At 42.1% G+C, this 19,430-nt stretch overlaps 1 protein-coding gene across 2 annotated transcripts in view; it reads right to left on the bottom strand.

Annotated features, from left to right (window-relative positions):
• Positions 1-12,760, bottom strand: part of st8sia6 (ST8 alpha-N-acetyl-neuraminide alpha-2,8-sialyltransferase 6) — a 30,553-nt gene extending 17,793 nt beyond the window's left edge. The window contains exons 1-3 of one of the 2 annotated variants that reach the window (XM_028968568.1): positions 12,217-12,760; positions 11,238-11,309; positions 10,853-10,927 (exon numbers count right to left, since the gene is read on the bottom strand). In XM_028968568.1, the coding sequence (XP_028824401.1) occupies positions 10,853-10,927; positions 11,238-11,309; positions 12,217-12,305 (236 nt within the window). In that variant the 5' untranslated portion in view covers positions 12,306-12,760. The remainder of the gene's footprint in view (positions 1-10,852; positions 10,928-11,237; positions 11,310-12,216) is intronic. The other variant, XM_028968569.1, reaches the window with a different exon arrangement.
• Positions 12,761-19,430: the final 6,670 nt, after the last annotated feature.

Below are 19,430 nucleotides of genomic sequence, written 5' to 3'. Positions count from 1 at the left end.
ATAAGCAACAACTACATGTAAATATTACCAAAAAAAAAAGTTTGATAACAACATTGTTATGCTAGTTCAACAAAACATGTCCATTAGTGTTACATGTTTAAAATGTTTTTTTTTTTCATTTACAACAGTTGTAAACTGTTAAATGTACAGATTGTTCTGTAGTTGTTTACATTTTTCATGTAATTTTTACATCATTGTATTGGCAACCACAGCTGCCAGAATTTTTTCGTAAAAAATTACTTTTTTTTTTTTACAGTGTGGTAGTTGCCTAGTGGGTAACACACTTGTGGTTACATATCCACTATGAACCAGGTTCAAACCCCACTTAATGTCAAAGTGAAGTGATGTCTTCTATAAAGAAATTGAATTACAACCAAGGTAGAGAAGACGTTTTCTAATATTACTATTGCACTGAAAGTTCAAAAAGGTCGAGAGGAGTAAAATCGTGCTATCTGGCACCCTAAAAAGTACAATAAAAGGGTGTGATAAATCATGTGTATGGAAGCAGATCACTGTGGCTGAGAACAACATTGTTGTATCTCGTCAAGCTGAGATATGATGATGGGGTTTACACTTTCCTAGTAATGTTTTTTTTTCACTTGTAGTGGAGTAAAATTTAAAAGTGATTAGTTCACACACCACAGCACAGCACCCAATGAAATTTGGTCTCTGCATTCACTTTTAACCTATCCCCAAGTTTGTTACCCTCTATACTAGTACCACCCACCTGCCGAATCGTGTGCAAAGTGAAGTGTGTTTAGCAGTTTAACTGAAATTCTAGTAATGTGTTTAGATTAGATTACATGTCTAGGTTTTAAAAATGGCAGACTTGCAGATCACTACTTAAATATATTTGAATGTTTTTTTTATCTAACAGAGACAAATGTAAACTTTATCAAATTTGTTTTTATGAAACCAGATGATACAGCGCCAACCACCAGTTGGTCTGGAACCACACAGACCCACAGAAACTGCAAACTGGTCTGTTTTTGTCTTAAGTCTCCCATCCAGGACAGGAGCCTCAAAATTCTGAACTCTGAACTGAACTCAAAGTCAGAGTGCCGGTCATAGTCTTCATCACAGAACACACTAATCAGAGTAGCCTCTTCATAGGCCAACAAAGTCAGTAGCAGTGACAAGATGGTTTTAATTTGATGTAAATTTGGCACTGAATTGATTGTTAATTACTGCAAATGCATTGTGGCCAAACAAAGCTTGTTCATGTTAAAACGTTGGATAACATGAAAATTTTTTAAGCACTATGGTCATAAGCAATATGTCCATAAAGCTAAAAACCTGAACATAAAATTAACGGACCTGGCGGTATGTACCTTTCACTTGGCCATACTTTAATGGACGCTTCAGGTTGCCTTATTGATTGAGATCAAAGAGAACAGCATAGGGAGAATATCCAACTTGATCACAGAGTTTATATGGGATTTATTATCTGGAGTCTGCTGAAGTCAAAGTATTGTAGATTTGTAAACAGAATGTTCGTGAAGAAAACAGCATCCATTGTACATTAAAAAATCAAGTAATTTATTACTCTTTGAAGTAAACAGTGGCCAGAAAACAAATACCAATTTGTACCAATTTACAAGGCTGAAGCATCTCAAAACAAATAAAAATTCCAGCTTGTTACAATATGATCAGACAATACCATTCTTAACCACTAAAAGTTAATATTTAGAACAGTTCAGTTTCAGTCTCAGTTCAGTGAACAGTTTCACATATAGGTAAATTTCTCTGTCTTAAAGATTATTAATCACACTTACACAGTTAAGTTTATGAAAAACACAAACTGTAAACTCACAAACAACTTACACAGCCTATGTGTTTCAGACACAATAACAGAAAAACAGACATTTAATTTACATCTATGATCATAAACATGAATATTGATACACATGAACCACAAATAAGGAGGTAGTCTGCCTCTACCTAAAGACCAATATTTTTCTGACCCATGTTCTTTCTGAATGTGGTGCAGACTTTTGGGTGGTTAGTATGTGTTTGATGTGAACTGGGTTTGGCCTTTAAATTAAGTTTTATGTGTGTTATTTTAAACTGTCCTTTTTAACAAGGAAATGGAATCCAGCAAAGAAGGGACATACAGAGGCATGGCACAATAGAAATGACAGGAATGAACTGTTTCTAATTTATGAAGAGTAGATTACTATTGCAGTTACATGTAAATATTGTATGATAAATGGTACCACAGATAGAGAGAGCAGAGGGCCAAGTGTCAGACTGAGCAAATGTGTCTTTCTGTCCTGTCATGTCTTTCCATGGAATCTACATGGAAAGAAGCCAATTCAGAAGCCATCTTGAAGGGCAGTTTCTACTAGATTATACCAGTTTATTGCAGTCTGATAATTTTTTTAGTTGCAAAAAAAACCCCTAAATTTTGATATTATAAATAAATAAGAGAAATATGAAAAGTTGGTTATAAAACCCTTGACATCAGGCCACAGTGTACTTTTTCCATTTCTGAAAAAGAAAAAATATATGACAAATCCCAGACATCAGTCACAAAGCACCACAAAGTACAAGCCAAGCAAAGTTTGTGAGTCTAATAACGGCCTTGTGCATCAAACCTGATGCTAACATTAGTATAGCTTACTTGCTCAGACACCATAAAAACTTCACCCTGACAGCATTCACTTTATTGCAGGAGACTTAAACTAGACAAACGTAAAAAGTCTGTACTACCTAAAAACCAACATGATATGTGTTTGATCAGAGTTTGACACCAACAATAAATCAGCATATAGCCATACCCCTATAACCATTCCCCTAATCAAGACCATTACCACATGGCCTGAAGAGACCCTCTTCAGCTTCAAGACAGCTTTGCCAAACTGAGTGGAGTGCCTTTGAACATCAGAGGCTGTGTTATCCTACATCAAGTTCTGCATGGGGAATGTAACAGAGGATAAACGCATCCGCCTAAACACACCTTGACCTTCCTGTTCCCTTCTGCTTCAAAAGCTCCACCATTATCCCAGTCCTCCACAAATGCAACATCACAGGACTGAATGACTAGAGACCTATTGCCTTGATGTCTGTGTTGTCATCACCGAGCGTGGCGTGAGGAGAGCTTTCAGGAGAGTGAATGCCAGGAAAGCAGCAGGACCAGACATCATCTCGGGGAGAATCCTCAGAGCCTACGCAGACCAGCTAGCACCTGTGTTCACAGAGATTTTCAACCTCTCTCTATCTCAGTCGGTGATCCCCACATGCTTCAAGGAGTCCATCATTGTTCCGGTCCCAAAGAAACCCCATCCTGCCTCCCTGAATGACTACCGCCCTGTAGCCCTAACCTCAGTAGTGATGAAGTTCTTTGAACGGCTGGTCAGAGACTTCATCATTTCTTCATTACCGGGCACGCTCGACTCACTACAGTTTGCTTACCGTCCCAACCGATCCACAGATGCCATCTCACATCTCCTCCACACAGCACTCACCCACCTGGTCACTCGGAAGGGAAATGATGTTAAAATGCTTTTCATTGACTATAGTTCAGCATTTAACACGATAATCCCTTCCACACTCACCACCAAGCTGGGGCACCTGGTACTCAGCTCATCTCTCTGTCAGTGGATCTCCAGCTTCCTAACAAGCAGACCACAGGCAGTAAGGCTGGGCGGACATGTCTCAGCCTCCATCACTCTCAGCACTGGAGCCCTCCAGGGCTGTGTTTTGAGCCCCCTGCTGTACTCCCTGTACACATAAGACTGTACAGTCACTACAAACTCCACCACCATCATCAAGTTTGCTGATGAGCGGCTGGTACTCTGGTGCAGTCAACACAACCTGGAGCTGAACACGCTCAAGACTGTGGAGATGACAGTGGACTTCAGGAGACATCCCTCAACATTTCTCCCCCTCACCATATCAGAGAGCCCAGTGTCTATCCTGGAGACCTTCAAGTTCCTGGGCACCACCATTTCCCAGGACCTGAAGTGGGAGACCAACAACTTCTCCATCCTCAAAAAGACCCAGCAGAGGATGTACTTCCTGAGGCAACTGGGGAAGTACACTCTTCCACAGGATCTGCTGATCCAGTTCTACACTGTGGTCATTGAGTCTGTCCTGTGCACCTCCATCACCGCCTGGTATGGAGCAGCCACTAAAAGAGACAGGATCAGACTGCAGCAGACGGTACGGATCACCGGTGCCCCCTGCCCTCCATCCAGGACTTGTACCTCTCCAGATCCAGGAAAAGGGCAGGGAAAATCATCTCAGACCCCTCACACCCTGGTCACAGACTTTTTGACCTGCTGCCCTATGGCAGGAGCAGCCGACACAGGAACAGCTTCTTCCCCCTCACCATCTCCCTCCTAAACAGCTGAAACTGCAAATCACCTTCAACATTGCACACTGCACTTTACGTACACTTTGTATATAGGATTTAGTTTTTTCTTATTTTCATTTCAGTAGATATAGTTATTTATAAACAGCACAAACAAATCCCACAACTTGTACAATAACACTTATACACACCCTTGCACATTGTTGTTGTTTGTTGTTGTTGTTGTTTTTCTACTCTGTACTTGAGAGACACCATCTACCAGAATCAAATTCCTTGTATGTGCTTGCACTTACTTGGCCAATAAATATGATTCTGATTCTGATTCTGATGACACTGTCGTGGTGGGCCTGATCTCTGACAACGACGAGAGAGCCTACCTGGAGGAGGTTGGAAATCTGGTGAACTGGTGCCAGAGGTACAATCTCCACCTGAACGTCAGCAAGACAAAGGAGTTAATAGTGGACTTCAGTACCAAGCAGGAGAGGACCTACCAGACCCCTGTCATCAACAGGAGCCCAGTGGAGAGAGTGGACAGCTTCCGATACCTCAGTGTTAACATCACGCAGGACCTGTTACATCAACACCGTGGTGAGGCCTGGCAGCGTCTCTACCACCTCAGATGCCCGAGAGATTTTAGACTGCCCTCGAAGGTGCTCAGGAACTTCTACTCCTGCACCATAGAGAGCATCCTGACAGGAAATATCTCAACCTGGTTCGGGAACAGCACCATGAAGGACAGGTGAGCCCTACAGAGTGTGATTCGATCAGCTGAACGCATCATTTGTACCAAGCAAATGGTACTGGACCAGGGCCAGGAAGATAGTGAAGGACCTCAGCCACCCCAAACAATGGACTCTTCTCTTTGCTGTGATCAGGGAAGTGCTTTCGCTCCCTGAACTCCAATACAGAGAAAATGAGGAGGAGCTTCTTTCCGCAGGCTATTCGAGCTCTCAACAACAACACTACATAGAACTCCAATACACTCCAGCACTTTCACTCTCAACCACTCTGGACTCTTTGCACAAAATCACTTTGCACAAAATCTCTGCTCTTTTGACTCTTTACACAATATCCCTGCTCTTTTTACTCTTTGCACAAAATCTTTTTTTTGTTTGTTTTAATATATACTGTATATACATTGACTTTCACTCATTTGCACACCTTCACCTTTTTATGTTAAAGACATAAAAGTGTAATATTTGGTTATGTTTGCAATATTTACACATTGGTTTTCATTGTATACTTGCAACATTTGCAATTCTGTGGTCTGTAGCAGTCGCTAAAAGCATTTCACTGCATATCATACCGTGTATGACTATGTATGTGACAAATAAAATTTGAATTTGAATTTGAACCAGATGGTTCTCCTGCAGTTTGCCAACTGGACAAACAGGTCAGTGGATGGTGCAGTGATCATCTAATGCCAGGATCCTGTTTTTGGACTGTAGCTTGGCTTTTGGCTTTTCAGCATACCTGGAAAAGAACCAGCTTGTGCAGGTCTTCACACAAGCCTCAATGTCAAACATCATCCTCATCCCTAAAAATTACCTACAGAATACTGTTTTAAACTAAGGTGTCACAATAACGTCAATTTCTTTACACTCAGTATTGCTGTGTACTGTTTATATTTGTATAAAGGTTTTGACAAGAGACTGTTTACCAATTTTTACCTGAATTAACAATAAAAATAATGTTAATAGAAAGGTATTGGACAAAAGAATAAATGATTGTTCTATAAATTAGGTTTATGGTTACATCAAATTGTTTACAATTACAAATGTTATTTAATTTAATCTTGACAATAGAGCCCTTGAATGGAATATTTTCCATTGTTCTTTTTCAAAGTGATTGCCTGTAACCTTTTTCAAAAGACAACATCTAATTTCAATGCTGTGACTGAGTTGATAAAACACTGAAAATCTGACATTTACTTATTTACCGTTGGTTTGTATTACAGTAGAACAATAAAGTCAGTTAAATTCTTTACCTTCTGTCACTGCAGTGAAATTAGACATTTTGTTTTGAAAGGTTACTAGTGGTTACAGACATTTTTCTGCTCACTGTAACAAATCAAAGTGTCCACACAAATGTATGAGACCCTAACTCTCGTATTCGAAAACATCATGTGACAATGTAGAAAATTCATGGGCTGCATCATGATGCATCAATATTGAGGCACCGATAATCGTAAATGTTATTGTAATCAAATCAAATCAAACCGTGAGACCGGTGAAGGTTCACACCTCTACAACCAGCACCTACTGCTGTGTTGCACTTACAACCATCATCACCAAGTGATCCCCACCAGTTTGCCTATGAGGCAAACAGATCAATTGAGAACTCCTAAACATGGGTCTTTACAATGCGCTGAGCCACCTGGATCATCGGGAGAGCTACGTCAGGATACTCTTCATCGACTTCAGCTCAACCTTCAATGCCATACACTTAGTTTGCAAATTGTCTGGATTTGGCCTTCCCCCACTCACCTACATCAGGATTAAGGACTAACCAGACCCAAACTGTCAAATTAATTTACAACCACTACATCTCTAGTGCAGACTGGCAGACAGTAACACCATTGTGAAGTTTGCTGATAATACGACAGTGGTGGGGCTGATCTCAGGAAGAGAAAATCTGTTTATATGATGCTGTTGTATGCATGTTGTGGCTCTGAACACAAAGAGATGCAGGATTTCAGGAAACACTTCTTCACTCTCCATCAGTGGTGACTCAGTGCAGAGAATCTCTGTTCACCTGTCCTGTTCTGCTAACACCAGGGCTGTAGACAAGAAAGTGCAACAGAATGCTCAAGAGGATTAACATCATCCAGAACCTGCTGATTACCGTCTATCAATTCTCTCTATATATAGCATCCTGAAAGGCAGCTCTACACCCTATATTGTGATGTTTTGTTTAATGTCTTGTGTTGTATGTATATTATTAGATCCTATTATTAGTACCTTTGAAGTAAAAAAATATTTTAAAAAGAACATATCATACTGGAGCACCAGTTTCGCTCAAAGAGGGAAAAGACGCCTGTACTTGACATTGTTTGATGACATCAGATGTTTTAATTGAGAAGGTGAAGATGTTCAAGGACAACTGTTGGTCCAGCTATATCTCAAATAATGCTCATAGCACAATGGAACAGGTGTGGAACAAGTGAAAGTGAAGTGATTGTCATTGTGATACACTGCAACACAGCACACAGTGAGCAGTGGGAAGCCATGACAGGCGCCTGGGGAGCAGTGTGTGGGGACGGTGCTTTGTTCAGTGGCACCTCAGTGTCAACTTGACGGATCTGGGATTCGAACCGGCAACTTTCTCATTACAGGGCCGCTTCCTTAACCGCTAGGCCACCACTGCCCCGCGCTAGGCCACCACTGCCCCAAAGAAACATACTTAAAGGAAAATACATCTCAGCATCCATCCTGTTTCACCCTGACCCCCAGCTTCCTGTTGTTGCCTCTTATTTTGACATTCTATCTGTCCTCTCCCAACACCTGTTCAAAAGCTTGTTTGAAGTCCCCCTTCCCTGGTCAATGCCTTAAAATCCATTGACTCCACCACACGTGGACCCAGGAGCATAGAGCTCTCAGGCTGTTCATCAAATTCTGCAACATGTGTCACTCTAATCAGGTATGGGTGTCCACCAAAGGATTACTTATGCCTTCAGACTTGTGGAAAGTTGGGCCACGGCATGTTGTGTGTTTCATTGAGTCAACCCGGAACTATAATGTTCATTTGTGTCTTCCATGTTTCACTCCTCCCTGTCCTTACCACTGATCCCACCTTCCCACACACCTTCTTGTGTATCAATGGGCTCCCTACTTTCACGGTGTGATATGGAGGATAAAGTGGAAAATGAACAGGTAAATGGAGAAGGAGAAGGCCAGAGGTGGTGAAGCCAGCTGATGCGACCTCTCTCCGACACAAGAATCCTGTTCACCCAACAAAGTACTGTTGTTAATTAAATGTTAAATTAATGTAATAAAATTTTCCTCAAGTATTTACTTTGGTCATAGTCTGTTCTACTTATATTCCAGAGTGCTCTGGGCAACAAAATCTTTCCACCCCTACCTGGAAGACCAACCATTTGTACTTATAACTGACAACAGTGCTCTGTGTTGGCTAAACCAAATGAAAGACAGTAACAGCAAGCTCAGAAGATGGTATCTACAGCTCCAAGGATACAAACTCCTGGTTAAGCATTGTGCAGGGAATCTGAACCAGTCAGCAGATACTTTCTCCAGACATCCACTTCCAGAAGATAGAGTAGAGGATGATGACCACCCCTGCATGACCTGGGAAATGGAGGGCCATTCAGAACCTAAGATGATTTTGATGGCCATGGAAAGGTGGGATGAGCAGCCAATTCACTATAGAGAAGCTTGTGTTGGCACAATGCCAGGATAGAGAATGTGGGGAGGTACTTAAATCCCTCCAATTAATTAGCAAGGTGGATGAGAAAAAAGAAGGGAACTACTCTTTGAGAGTTGTCATCCCAGAGGGACTGCAGAAACATCTTATTTCCATGATTTCTCCAGGGGGGGGGACTGTCCCTGTAACTACTGATTGTAAGGCGCTCTGGATAAGGGCATCTGATAAATACTGTAAATGTAAGACGAAACCCACTAACATGAAACCTGCTGGTCTACTGAACTCAAGCCCTATTCATGAGCCTTGGTCGATGACATGGTAGGACAACTGTAAATGTGACAACTTTTTCACATCCTATGCTCTTGGGCGGGAGCTGCTAAGGAAGAAGCTGAACATGGTGGGAACTGTGAGAAAGAATAAACCAGAGTTTCCCCCTGCACTGCTAGAAATGAGAGAAATACCCAGTTTGTGTTCTGTTTCATAGGCAAGTGTGTTACCCACTAGGCTACTATCACTCGAACAATATATACACTGTCACATGTGATAGTGTGTCCCTGAAAACCCTCTGTCATGTCGAGAACAATATGCTGGCCATATCCTGATTTTCTCTGTCTGTCCATCCACAGATTTGCCTGTCTACACCTGCATGTTCCAGGCTTAGCTCGTCTCGGCATCACAGGCTGTCCAGATTTTGATGCCAGACTTGCTGGGTTTAGTTACATATATTGTCTGAATCCACATCAACCTCTGAATGGGACCAGGCACTTGTCCACTGTCACATTAGTGCCAGGACTTGAGATGATGTGGAATGTCTTCATGTTGGCATGAAAAATTGCCCTCCCATACTCTGGCTCATGTAGCCTCTTTACTGGACCAGAAGACACTTCAAAATCAAAAGACCCAGGTATCCCTGAAGATCTATTTTATAAATTTTTTCCAGTCATCACCATAAACACGATTCCTCGTTGGTCATTTCCAGCAGAATCTTTTCAATTTCTTCTGGCATAAATAACTCAAATGTTGACTTTATGCTATCAGCACGAGAAACAGTGCTGTTTCTCTGCCCTTGATAGCCCTTGTGGGCTCCTTTCCCTCTCTGCACACGGTGGACCAAAGAATACCTCCAACTTCGATTGGAAAATATTCTCATTTTCAGCGGGCTCTTCTTCATCACTTTATTCCTCCTCATCACTTCTTCTTCATCTTGATTACCCTCCTCCTCCGCAGGCCTGGCTATCAGGTCAAGAACTTCTAAAGCAGTGTACCTTCTCTTCAATGTGCTGTCTCAGAGTGAAATATTCAATGTCCCAAGATCTGTAAAGCTTTTTAGGGGGGTTTGTTTATTATTATCTTGTGAAATTGTCACCAGAAAGACCACAGGTGCTATAAATTTTAATAAAAAAAGGTTCCTCATATTGTCGTCACAGTGATTCCCTAGTATTATTATATCATCTAGGTAAATAAATAAACTCCATAGCCCTCTGGAATGTACTAGGGGTATTACACAGTCCGAAGGGCATTCTTGTGTGATGTCCATGTTTGGTGACAAAAGCAGTTTTACACCTGTCATTTTCATGCACCTCGATCTGCCAATATCCACTCTGCATATCAAGTGTGGAGAAAACAGCGGCCCCTTCCAAGGTGTCTAAGCATTCTTTGATTTGAAAGTGGCTATGCATCTTTCAGGGTTATGTTGTTTATTTGCTGATTGTCAATGTACCACCTAACACCACTCAATGCCCAGTCAGATGTTGAGGTAGTAACTTCACCAGAGTCTAACATTTTTTGCAGATGGCTTGCCTTCTCTTCTTGAATTCCATAGGGTGTGCTTCGTGACTGCTGTCTGACCGGTTGTGCATTAAAACAACATTAAAGTGTCCTAGGTCACTGTCAACCTGCAAAGGTTGTCTTATATTTCAAAAGGAGAGTAAGTGTGGATTTAATGTCCCAGTGTGGCTCTGTAGTTGTGTTCATGAGCTTCAACCAGAGAGGGTGAGTGGGTCTTTGTTCAGCATGTCATATGATCATTTCTGAGACATGGGTGAGCAGGAATGAGGCAATAAGGCCAGAGGTCTGACAATAATAACATGTGTACTTCAATAAAATATTTACAGAATTACATTTTACATTATACATTTTTTTTGTGTGTTTTCTTACCTGAAATATTTGTAATTTATCTCCTGTTTTCTCCAGTGAACAGAGTAGCGCTGTACCACTGAACTAATGATGTCTCTGTTAAGCATTTGAAAAAAGTTGAAACATGTTCCTCAGTGCTGACAAATGAAGGATTCTTAGCATTGTTTTTTTATTTTACATAAAAATTAGCATTTGTTTTACATTCTCTGTTTTTGGAACATCTGCTTAAATACATTATATTTGCTTCAGATTTGCTTTAATACATTTATCTGATGTCATTTTTTGTCAGTCCTTAATTTTTAACCACATTTTGTGCTAAGGGTTGGAGAGTCAAACCACTGTGTAAAGTCTTCTCTAGCACATCCAAAGGAATAGTTTAAAATGTTTGTGAAATGTGTGTTCTTACCTCGGACAAGCGTCTGTTGAATCAATAACAGAACTCTTTTGATCTTGTGAGGGGCTCTTAGAAGTCATATATCTAAAAGAGAGACAATGACATGTATTTATTTTAGCTTTACTTAATAAGGACATATTTAGCTTCATTGTTGTGAATAGGAATAATAAAAATATATATTTAATAACACCACAACAAACTGATTAGTTTTTTTGTTTGTTTACATTGGCCTTTAAAACAACACTGACAACAGTGAGATCAGCTTCCCAGGAGAATTCCAAGTGATGTTCAACATCACTTTCTCTGCCCTTGGCTCTGTTCTTTTCTAGCTTTACCTTTCTGGCAACTCATGCTGCACTCACATTGGTGTATGCGTAAATGGGGTGACGTCATATGGTGCTGAACTAAACTGTGGGACACAGTTAAAAAAAAAAAAAAGTGCATGCAAACTCCAACCAATCAGTCTGTTTTTTTCTGAGTTAAGCCTGCTGTACTATCACAAGATAGAAACAATGATTGGTTGCTGCTCCTCCTCTCCATCGGTGAGTGTTGACAAGTGGCAAGTGTTTTATCAATAAATGCAATCATGAATCTGACCCACCAACTTACAAGTCCTAACCATGTCCTAACCATGTCTACAGCTAGTATGCAAATATTGTTTTTTAAGAATTTTATTGCAGTTGATTGAAAAACCGCAAAACCCAAAAGTTTACTTAGTCAAGATTACTGCTGCAGAGACACATTTGTTAAATTGCCCAGTACACATCCATGTAACTTAATTTCATTCATTGAAGTATGAAAAAGATATTGAAGGGAATCTGTATTAGTCTGCTAACTGAACTTTACAGCTCTTTTTTTTATATATTCCCATATGTGAATTTTTTATCAGAAACAGTCTGCCTGTTGTTTTTTATTTATTTCCAAATAAAATTTAGATTATGAATGCTTGGAATAGGCACATTTTTGCATATAAAATAACATACTCTCTTACCTTTCACTGAAAAGAAACCAAATGAGCAAAGTGAGAATCAAGCCAGCTGTAAGAAGACAGAATGGAAGCCTTGGCAGTGAAGATTTCATCCCTCCCAAGCACACCTGCTGATAAAAAGACAAGGCTTCCCCAAACCCAAGCCCAAACCTTTTCTACTTATAGAGTTAATCTCCACCCATCTGAACAGCTACACCCTCTACTTCTCAATTTCTCTTGCGTAATGCTGCTAAGAGGGGCCCCAACGCCATTAATGGTTTGTTACTGTCTTTACACTTTAGTACTCTGCTCTGTTCCACTCTTTTCACAACATTTAATTGATTAGCTCACTATTCTGTTCCTTCCCTTAAGTCTTCTTCAACTAGCTTTTCTAGCCAACTAGCCATCAGTCATTTTCTCACTCTTCCTCCTTCCTTCTCATGCTTTAATTCGCCCCCCAAACTTGCAAAGGGTCAGTGTTCTGGCCCAATTGCTACATGTCCCGAATTTCTATTCCCTGTTCCACACAAACCGTTGCTCCTTCAGCCAACATTCTTTACCCCTCCCCCCAGATCCTGGCAAGCTTCCGTCAGCCCTCCCCTAGTCACCCCTTTCCATGCCCTCCTCTCCACCCTCTGATGTGGATACCAATAACATTAGTGCCTGGTGCAGAATTACATATCATAGCTGCCCTTCATAACTTTCATGGTGTGTTAGAGTTTGTGTGTGCGTGTGTGAGTGTGTGCGCGTATAACAGAGAGAGAGAGGGGCACAGGAGCCGTGATAGCCAATGGCTATCAGCCAATCGGACTTTGTTTCTGAATTCTCTCAGCCCCCATCCTAGTGTGTGCTGTTGGGACAGAAAGGGGGAGTGGGTTGGGGGTGTCAAGACATTTTCCATATACAGAGGGTCTGCTGAAAAAAGAAACAGAGGTCAGAGTATCTATGCCAGAGTAACGGAGTGCATATTTGGAGGTATGTGCTACAGAGGTATGAGGTTCTTATGTAGATTAGATACATTGTGATAAATAAAACACACAGAAAAACTAAATCTTGCAATTCCTGCTACTGAAATATTTTGTTGCCCGGACTTTCCCCAGCTGAACGGCAGCGCAGCAGCAGCATCCCCGTCTGCTGGAGAAGATGTCCACCACCCTCCACGCCACACACCCGATGTGCCCAGCCCCGTGTGGGACATACCCATGGTCCCGGGACCCTTCAGTGGAGCAGCAGGAACATGCCAGGCTTTTATAACGTCCTGTGACCTGTACTTTGCTGCTCTTCTCTCCCTTTCAGTTGCTGAGAAGATCACCACCATCCTCACGCGTCTGACTGGGAGTTTGATCGGCCAGAGCCTGAGCCAGGGATCGAAATCTGCCCCACCACCACATTCAGTGCCAGTCAGGATCTGGTGCAAGAAGACCCAGCACTGGCGGGTGATCCTGGCTGTGCCCCCTGAGGAGGTCCCGGAGAGCCCAGAGAGGGAACCAGACGACCCTCTCTTCTGTCTGTCTGTGTGTGTGTGTGTGTTTCTTGGTTATGTGTCCATATGTCGCCCCCACTTCCCCTATTTATGTCCACCAGATGGCAACCGTGGAGCCGAACCCCAGGGAGGAGGTTCCTGACCTGAATGTGCTGGTCCAAGGTAAGGTGAATGATCCCCAAGGTACCCCAGCCGGGGGGGGGGGGGGGGGGGGGGGACGGGGGGGGGGGTGCTGCCCCAAATAACTTTTTGCATGATTTTGTACCTGACAACCTTTTTAATTTGCTGGCTAGTTTATGTTGTTCCCCGTTTTTGTTTCACTGTTTTAGGCCATCACTGCTTGTTTTATTTCTATTTATTGTTTATAAATAAATCCTTATTTCCCAGCATGTCCCGCCTCTGCGCTTCCTTCCCCCGTCAGCTCTCCGTGGTGACATACTTAGACAAAATTATTGTTACACCTGATGATTAGATCAGCTGATGGTTAAGTCTATTTTTTGTTTTTTGCTCATTTCTCTTTTTGCATTTTAAACTCTACATACAATCTCATTATGATCCACAAGCACAAAATGCAAATAATTTAAATTTTTTTAATTTTGGCTCCAGTTCATCCCAAAGGTTTTAGTGGTGTTGTAGTGGTGTCCACACAAACTTATTCATAGCTGGTACATTCAGGACCTAAAAGTTAATTTCAATGGTTAAGACATGTCACATTTGGAATAGTGGTTTATAGTGGGGCAGCGGAGGCCTAGCGGTTAAGGAAGCGGCCCCGTAATCAGAAGGTTGCTGGTTTGAATCCCCAGCCCCCAAGGTGCCACTGAAGTGCCACTGAGCAAAAGCAGCGTCCCTACACACTGCTCCCCTGTCATGGCTGCCCATTACTCACTAAGGGTGATGGGTTAAAAGCAGAGGACACGTTGTGTGCATGGTCTACTGTGCTGCATTGTTTCACTATGACAATCACTTACACACACCCCCCCCCCCACACACACACACACACGTGCACAACCACATGGACACATATAAATGTTTGCATATTACCATATTTTATTATAAAAACAGTTGTTAAATACTATAGTTAACAATATAAACATACACACACAAACATAACTTACATTAAAAAAATTTAATTGTAAGGTTTCTGGCATGACCAGCCTGTCACAGCAGTACACATCCTGTCACCTCTGAAGGACCCAGAGAATAAGGAAACCTGAACATGTTTCCAGTTAAACTCCCCCACAGACCATCATCTTTAAATGGGAGCGAGAACCAGGAAATAAGATCTCTAAACCATAGAAAGATCAAACCAGATCAAAGGTCTCGAACCATTGTGGGAGTTGTTTTCTGAACCCCCAAAGTGATCCGGGTACAAAAGGGAAGGTAAGGAGACTGCATTCAGTCTCTCCGACACATTCTGCGGTTACTAAGTATGTAACATCTGTTAGGTATGTTGGATTAATTTCTTCTCATTCAATTGTGTTTTATAGGATAGGAATGTAAGATCTTATGTTTGGACAATTAGGAAATCATCTTTTACCATCTCTGTAAAAGCTGTGAAGATAAGGTATCATAATAAATATGAATATTGATACCTCTGGTCTCAAGTTTTAACTATAGAAGATCCTTTCAACTAAAGTTGTTTGTCATAGGGGGTACTTTATGATCATTTGACAACAAGCAGGAACTATGTATATCAAAGAATTTATTGATCCTATAGCATGTAAACAGAATTTTTGTGAACTGAATTTGGTTTTGGACATCTTTCATTAACTGTTTAGAAACGTTCTATAGTTACTACACAGCATGTGTCAGGACAAATGACCAAACTACCTCTAGCTTCTGTCTCAAGAGGGCCACCAGGAAGGGATGTCCACTCTTCCCATCACTGTTTGCAATTTTTATTGAACTGCCAACAGCAGCAATTAGACAGACGTTAGCAATTAAAGGTATTAAATACAGGAATGTGGAACATAAAGTGAGCTTTTATGCGTATGATGTGTTTTCGCCAGCATTTTTCTCAAACCAATCTCACTGAAGTTGTCAAGATTGGGTGCACCTGGAGACGCACCTGACACCAATCTGCATGACAGCAGGGTGGTTATAAAGGACTTTGTTGAGCAGCTCATAGAGGTTGTGACATTTTTATGTGCACCGTGCAACCCATGTGTAGTGTTGTTTTCAGTTCTGGCAATCGCCACATGCCTGCGGGCTTGCTTATGTTCTCCCTTTTTGTTTCCACCCTTTTCGGCCCTCGCGCTGTTTTACTTTGTGTTGTTTAATAAATCTTGTTTCCAACAATGTCCTGTCTCTGCACTTCATTGACCTCATGGAGCTATTGAGGGCGGAGTTCGATCGGCCAGAGTTCGAGCCATGGATTGAACCCTGCCCCACCACACCCAGCACCAGCCAGGATCCAGTGCAGGAAGACCCCATGGTGTGGGACACAGCATTGGTGGGTGGCAAGTGGGTCACACCTCCCATGTTCCTGGCTGTGCCTCCTGAGGAGGTACCGGAGAGCCCAGAGAGGGAACCAGAACACCCTATCAAATTTTTTCAAATTAAAATTTATATTTCTCACATACACAGTCATACATATGCAGTGAATGCGGGCTTCGCAGTAAATTTGTTCAATTTCTGTATAGGTGACAAAACTTTTATTTGTGCCAATATTTGACCTTTATGTCTTGATTAAATGATAAACTGTTTTTCTAACAATAATTGATTAATTAAAAGTCAGGTTAATAGCAGGTGTTTCTAAAAAATAGATAAGTCTTTTGTCAGGGACTGTATATAGGACCAGCACATTAGACGCTGATTGGCATTTATCATTCTGGTGAGGAAGACAAAAGGGTTATGATCTGTAAACACTACAACAGGAATAGAAGTTGACCCAACATAAACATTGTTGCAATGAGAGCAACAAAGCCAAGGCTTCCTTCTCAATGGTACTGTTGATGATTGAGTTGATGCTTCAGTTGATGCTTCAAGAACTTCAAGAACAAACGGGGTGTTCAAATGTTGAAATGAACCAGACCACCCTCTCTTCTGTCTGTCTCTGTGTGTGTCTGTATCACTCTAGATAAGGGCGTCTGCCAAATGCCTTAAATGTAAATGTAAATATTTTTTGGTTATAATCTCATTCCCTCAGATAGCCTTTATGCAGAAATTACCACATACTTTTGTTAATTAATGCAAATAAATGCATGTTGCTGTTGAAAAAATAATGTCAATGTTATTGTCACGTTCCTAAGTCTAGGGGTCTAAGAAAGGAGAGGAGGAGGTCCACTGTTACACACTCACAACCAAACAAAGCATACAAACAGTGCTTTTATTTACAGGGTGCGAACAGGTACAATAAAACAGAGGACTCAGGACAGCTAACAACATCAAAAAAGCCTAAAGGAAGGGACGGTCCAGCAGGGATAACTCAAAACACGCACAAGTTAACAAAAAGCTAATAAAACAGGCTAACACAGGCAAACAACAAAGGGTCTATCACACAAAGCAACAAGAAACACGAACAAGATCCCCAACGGAGCTCCATGCAGATCTCCGTGGACCCTGGGGACCTCCCAAAAGAGTAATGGTCTAGCAGACCCTAGGTACCTGCCGAACACCATCTGAAGTCTCTTTATATAGATGGAGCTGACCAATGGCAGATGGAATACCCCTCCCATGAAGTAAACCTAAAAGAGACATGACACAAAAACACGGCCAGCCACACAGAACACGTGAGAGCATACGTCCAGGGACGTAACAGTTATTCTATTCTATTCTATTATATTATATATTATTATTATATTTTGAAATCATGTTATTGTTAATTATTGATAATGTTAAAACCAGGCAGTGCAATGTAGCAAAACATTTTAACTTTTGTATATCTTCCCTGCATTCTGGGTATGCTCCGCTGGCTGCCAGATGCTCCCGGGCAGACCAGGTAATGGGCCCAGTGATTCAAAGATCCAAGGATCCAATGTGGTGTTGGTGTGTGTTGTTCTAAAAATGCTTTTAAAACAAGGGAGTTAGGGTTAGTGGTATGGAGCTGAGAACCCTCTGCCAAACAGCAGTTGGTGTCAGTTCGGCCCCTCCCAAGAACCCACAATTTCTAAATTCAATTAAGATTGAAAAGTGGGCACTGGCACCAGAGGAAAGTCTGAACAACCAGATCGTCCTATGGATGCCATTCAGTGTTCCCACCCTCAAGGTCCTATATGCATAATGACAGGGTCAGTATTGATAATGTCTTATTTGAAATAAAGTGCAGGTTGCCACACAAGGAAAAAAAAGGAATACCTCCCCTGCACCCCAGCGATACGGGGGTTCCACCAGTACACTGAAGGCCCCCACACCAGAACAGGGCTCTGATGTATACATTTACATTTTACATTAAACACCATTTATCAATCTCATCTGGCCACGTACCATCCGCCTTCAAAACAGCCAGGGTTCTTCCAATCCTAAAGAAACCCACTGCTGATCCTACAGACATTAACAATTACAGACCAGTTTCCCTCCTCTCATTTCTATCCAAAATCCTTGAGCGCTGTGTCTACAACCAGCTATCACTCCATTTCCTAACCAGTCTGGCTTCAGAACAGCTCATTCCACCGAGACTGCCCTTTTGGCGGTTACCGAGCAGCTACATGCAGCCAGATTGGCAAAACTGTCATCAGTTCTTATTCTCCTTGACCTATCTGCTGCATTTGACACCGTTAACCACAAGACTCTCTTGTCAATCCTGAAGAGGCTTGGAATTCGGGGCTCAGCATGGCAGTGGTTTGCTTCCTACCTTGATGAGCGATCTTACCAAGTGACTTGGAAAGGATCCACCTCTACCTCACGTAGACTCTCCACTGGTGTCCCTCAAGGCTCGGTGCTAGGTCCTCTCCTTTTCTCCCTCTACACGAGATCACTTGGTGAGGTCATTTCCTCACATGGATTATCCTACCACTGCTATGCTGACGACACACAACTCCTCTTCTCCTTTCCTCCCTCTGATCTACATGCTGCTTCCAAAATCTCTGCATGTCTAACAGACATCTCGTCTTGGATGGCAGCCCATCACCTCCAACTCAATCCCACCAAAACTGAACTAATATTCATTCCAGCAGATTCTTCACCACATCAGGATCTTGCTATTTACCTAGACAACTCGCAGCTCTCTCCTTCTGCAACAGCCCGCAACCTTGGTGTAACAATAGACAACCAACTCTCCTTCTCAACTCACATCAGCAATCTTTCCCGCTCATGTAGATTCCTTCTCTACAATATCAGACGAATCCGCCCTTACCTGTCAACCCAGGCCACCCAACTACTGGTTCAGTCCTTAGTAATCTCACGACTGGACTACTGCAACTCCCTTCTAGCTGGTCTACCACTATGTACCATCCGACTTACAAAATGCAGCAGCACGACTGATCTTCAACCTTCCCAAATTCTCCCATACCACCCCTCTGCTACGTTCCCTTCACTGGCTCCCAGTAGCTGCACGCATCAGGTTCAAAATACTGATGCTGGCCTACAAAGCCAAACATGGAGCAGCACCATCCTACCTCACAGCCCTTATTACACCCCGCACTGCACCTCGTCTACTCCGAGCCTCCAGTACTGCTCGCCTGGTCCCTCCATCTCTGAAGGTAAAAGGAAAACATTCATCTAGACTCTTCTCCGTCTTGGCCCCTCGGTGGTGGAATGAACTTCCCCTCGAGGTCAGAACAGCTCAGTCACTGAGCACCTTCAAACGACAGCTCAA

The sequence above is a fragment of the Denticeps clupeoides genome, unplaced genomic scaffold (assembly GCF_900700375.1).
Source record: "Denticeps clupeoides unplaced genomic scaffold, fDenClu1.1, whole genome shotgun sequence".
NCBI lineage: Eukaryota > Metazoa > Chordata > Actinopteri > Clupeiformes > Denticipitidae > Denticeps > Denticeps clupeoides.
Note: the sequence above shows the minus strand (reverse complement) of the source record. Positions and strands in the feature narration are given on the sequence as shown.